Here is a 2,299-nt window from a genome sequence, read left to right on the forward strand (position 1 = left end):
CCAGAACAAATGAAACACACTCTATCATGCACACACCAGCCAGAGCAGGCCACTTTCCTCTTCTGTGAGATTTAAAAAGCTCCCCAAAATGTTACTACTCCCATCCCCAATACACAGAAAATAGGGGAAAAGCTGTTTCCAGTTCTCGGCCTTTAAACAACTCTAAATGTCGGTACTCACAGTGGCGTATTACAAAGTAATCAACAGTGCGCACTTGAGGGCAAAACACATATTGAGCTAATGAAGAGCTCACTGTGATTAGGAATCGATCAAACATAATAGCAGAACATAAGCAGATTTTATATGAATTCTGTAATGAATATACATGCTGCAATAACATTTAAAAAGCAGGGCAGCCTATTCCGAACCAGTAAGAATAGTTTTGTGCAAATAGTGGGTCTTTGTGTGTTTGAACTCCCACCATGTAAGGGCAAACTCGATATGCGAGCTAATGACCTACAATTATCAATTAAAAACAAAAATGCTGACGGATGCCCGAGTGAACATCAGGGAAAGACCCACTCTCCCTTAACTTTTCAGAAAGACATTTAAACTGTAAATTAGAAACATAAACAAACATGAGGGGCTCTAACATTCCAATGAAGTAGATGAATTGTGTAGGGGATTAACCCCATAACTTTTTGTTGTTGTTGTTTTTAAATTTCTTGACCAGCTCTCAGATGATGATGATGTTTATCTCTCTGTTCTTGGCTGCCCGGTAAAAGAATGGCACGCAGGGTTTGGTGGCCAAGCCTAGGTGCTCCTGGGTGTCCTGCGTTACAGGAAGCAGCTGCAGGATCTTCTGTGCAGTGGGGTTGTCACGGGGAGAACCCTCCCTGGCCTGTCCCGGTGCAGGCTCCACGCTGTCCTGAAAATCTTAGGAGAGAGGGAGGCGGGGCTCTGAGTACACTGGGAGGCTCCCCTGCTGCGGCCTGCCCACCCCGCCTGAGGGCTCTACTCACCACTCTGCTCCTCTGCAGCTGCAAGTTCCTGGGGGGCTGGGGCCCCTGGAGCGGGCTCATCAAGAGGGTTCTGGGCAGCAGGGAGGAATTTGTCATGCCCCTCGTGGTCGCCCACAACCGGCAACACCATATCTTGCAGCTCCAGCAGCTTCACCTGAAGGGAGGGGTGCTCAGTTACCACGCCTGAGCCGGCGACAGCACCCACCCTCACCCCCAACCCCGCAGAGATGTTGCACACCCTCTACCTTCATCTCCTCCTCCTTCTGGGCCAGCCTGCTGGCTTCCTCCTCCTTGTGCTGCGTGTTTGGCCCTGCCTGCCCCCTGGATCTCACATACCGTGATGTGCTCTCCTGTGAGAGGACACGGCTCAGACACTGGGGCCCCTCTGAAGGCCCTGCAGCTCCCCATGCCCGTGCCCTGGCCTCTTGCTTACTCATGCCATCTGTCGCTCCAGAGAGCTGGATGAATCCAAGCTCTCGTTTCACCACCTGCTGCTTCCCGTCCACCTTCTCCCTCGGGAGGTCCATAAAGCCACTCTGGAGCCAAAATAATAGGGTCACATCACGGGAGTGACCTGTCCTGCCCCGCCCCCACTTTTCTTGGCCCATGCCAGGACTCACTCACCTTCACCTTCTCCATGGCCTCCTACAGGGCCCGGTAGCTCTCCCCACACACAAACTCACCCCCAATCCCTGGGGCCGGGACCTCTGCCTCTGGCTGCTTCCAGGCCGAGGCCACCAGGTGAGCCAGGTGCAGGCAGCACAGCCTTCACACCTTCCGCTGCCCACATAGCCGTGCCTGCTCCTCCTGGGCACTGGCTTCAGCGGAGGTGAAAAATGCCACTTGAAGGCAAGAGGTGAGTATTCTTGTAGGGGCATACACAAAACAAATGGGGCAGGGAGGTGGAGCACAGCCCCTTCCCTTGGGGCCTCAGAGAGTGCACCTGTTGGTCACAGGTGAAGTGGTGGCTGACCACTGGCTCCCGGAAGGGGTGAAGGTCTAGAGAAATCAGAAGGCGGGGAAAGCAACAGCATAAGGGGGTCTGGGAGGGACCACAGAGGAAGGTGGCAAAGCGGGGGCAGGGAAAGTCAGACTCACTGTGGCTTCCCGGCTCTCCAGGTCCTTTGGGATGCTCGGCATAGGCCGAGGCACCCCCTCCTCCTCAGTGTCTAGATGTCCTCCTCCATCTCCTGTGGGGAGGTGGCCAGAGGGGTCCTCAGAAAACCCAACAAGGGAAGTACTGTGGGCCCACCTCTGTCCCCACCCTCACTGTGTAACCCTGAGCCAGCACCTCCCCAGAGGGGAATGAGCTGCTGTTCTTTATTTTTCCTGTAAGA

At 54.2% G+C, this 2,299-nt stretch overlaps 1 protein-coding gene across 4 annotated transcripts; it reads right to left on the minus strand.

The window, feature by feature from the left end:
- Positions 1-279: 279 nt before the first annotated feature.
- Positions 280-2,172, minus strand: LOC100997172 (golgin subfamily A member 6B-like). 4 transcript variants are annotated; one of them, XM_031662043.1, is made up of 6 exons: positions 2,061-2,171; positions 1,587-1,961; positions 1,396-1,498; positions 1,208-1,312; positions 963-1,116; positions 280-876 (listed from the first exon to the last, which is right to left on the minus strand). In XM_031662043.1, exons 4-6 carry the CDS (start codon positions 1,211-1,213, stop codon positions 677-679), a joined length of 360 nt encoding a protein of 119 aa, XP_031517903.1. In that variant the 5' UTR covers positions 1,214-1,312; positions 1,396-1,498; positions 1,587-1,961; positions 2,061-2,171; the 3' UTR covers positions 280-676. The 4 variants fall into 4 exon arrangements, with proteins under 4 accessions (XP_031517903.1, XP_031517902.1, XP_031517901.1 ...); XM_031662042.1 differs by lacking the exon at positions 1,587-1,961 and having other exon boundaries at positions 2,061-2,172; XM_031662041.1 differs by having other exon boundaries at positions 1,396-1,961.
- Between the last annotated feature and the right edge of the window lie 127 nt (positions 2,173-2,299).

Source organism: Papio anubis, unplaced genomic scaffold, assembly GCF_008728515.1.
Source record: "Papio anubis isolate 15944 unplaced genomic scaffold, Panubis1.0 scaffold3602, whole genome shotgun sequence".
Taxonomy (NCBI): domain Eukaryota; kingdom Metazoa; phylum Chordata; class Mammalia; order Primates; family Cercopithecidae; genus Papio; species Papio anubis.

Bases quoted from the DNA above. Each gene is read 5' to 3' on its own strand.
- LOC100997172 (XM_031662040.1), bottom strand. From the start codon at position 2,102: ATGCCGAGCATCCCAAAGGACCTGGAGAGCCGGGAAGCCACA. The intron at 1,117-2,060 runs GTGAGTCTGACT...CCCTCCCTTCAG, and splicing joins TGGAGAGCCGGGAAGCCACA to GTGAAGCTGCTGGAGCTGCA. The intron at 877-962 runs GTGAGTAGAGCC...CTCTCTCCTAAG, and splicing joins AGCTGCAGAGGAGCAGAGTG to ATTTTCAGGACAGCGTGGAG.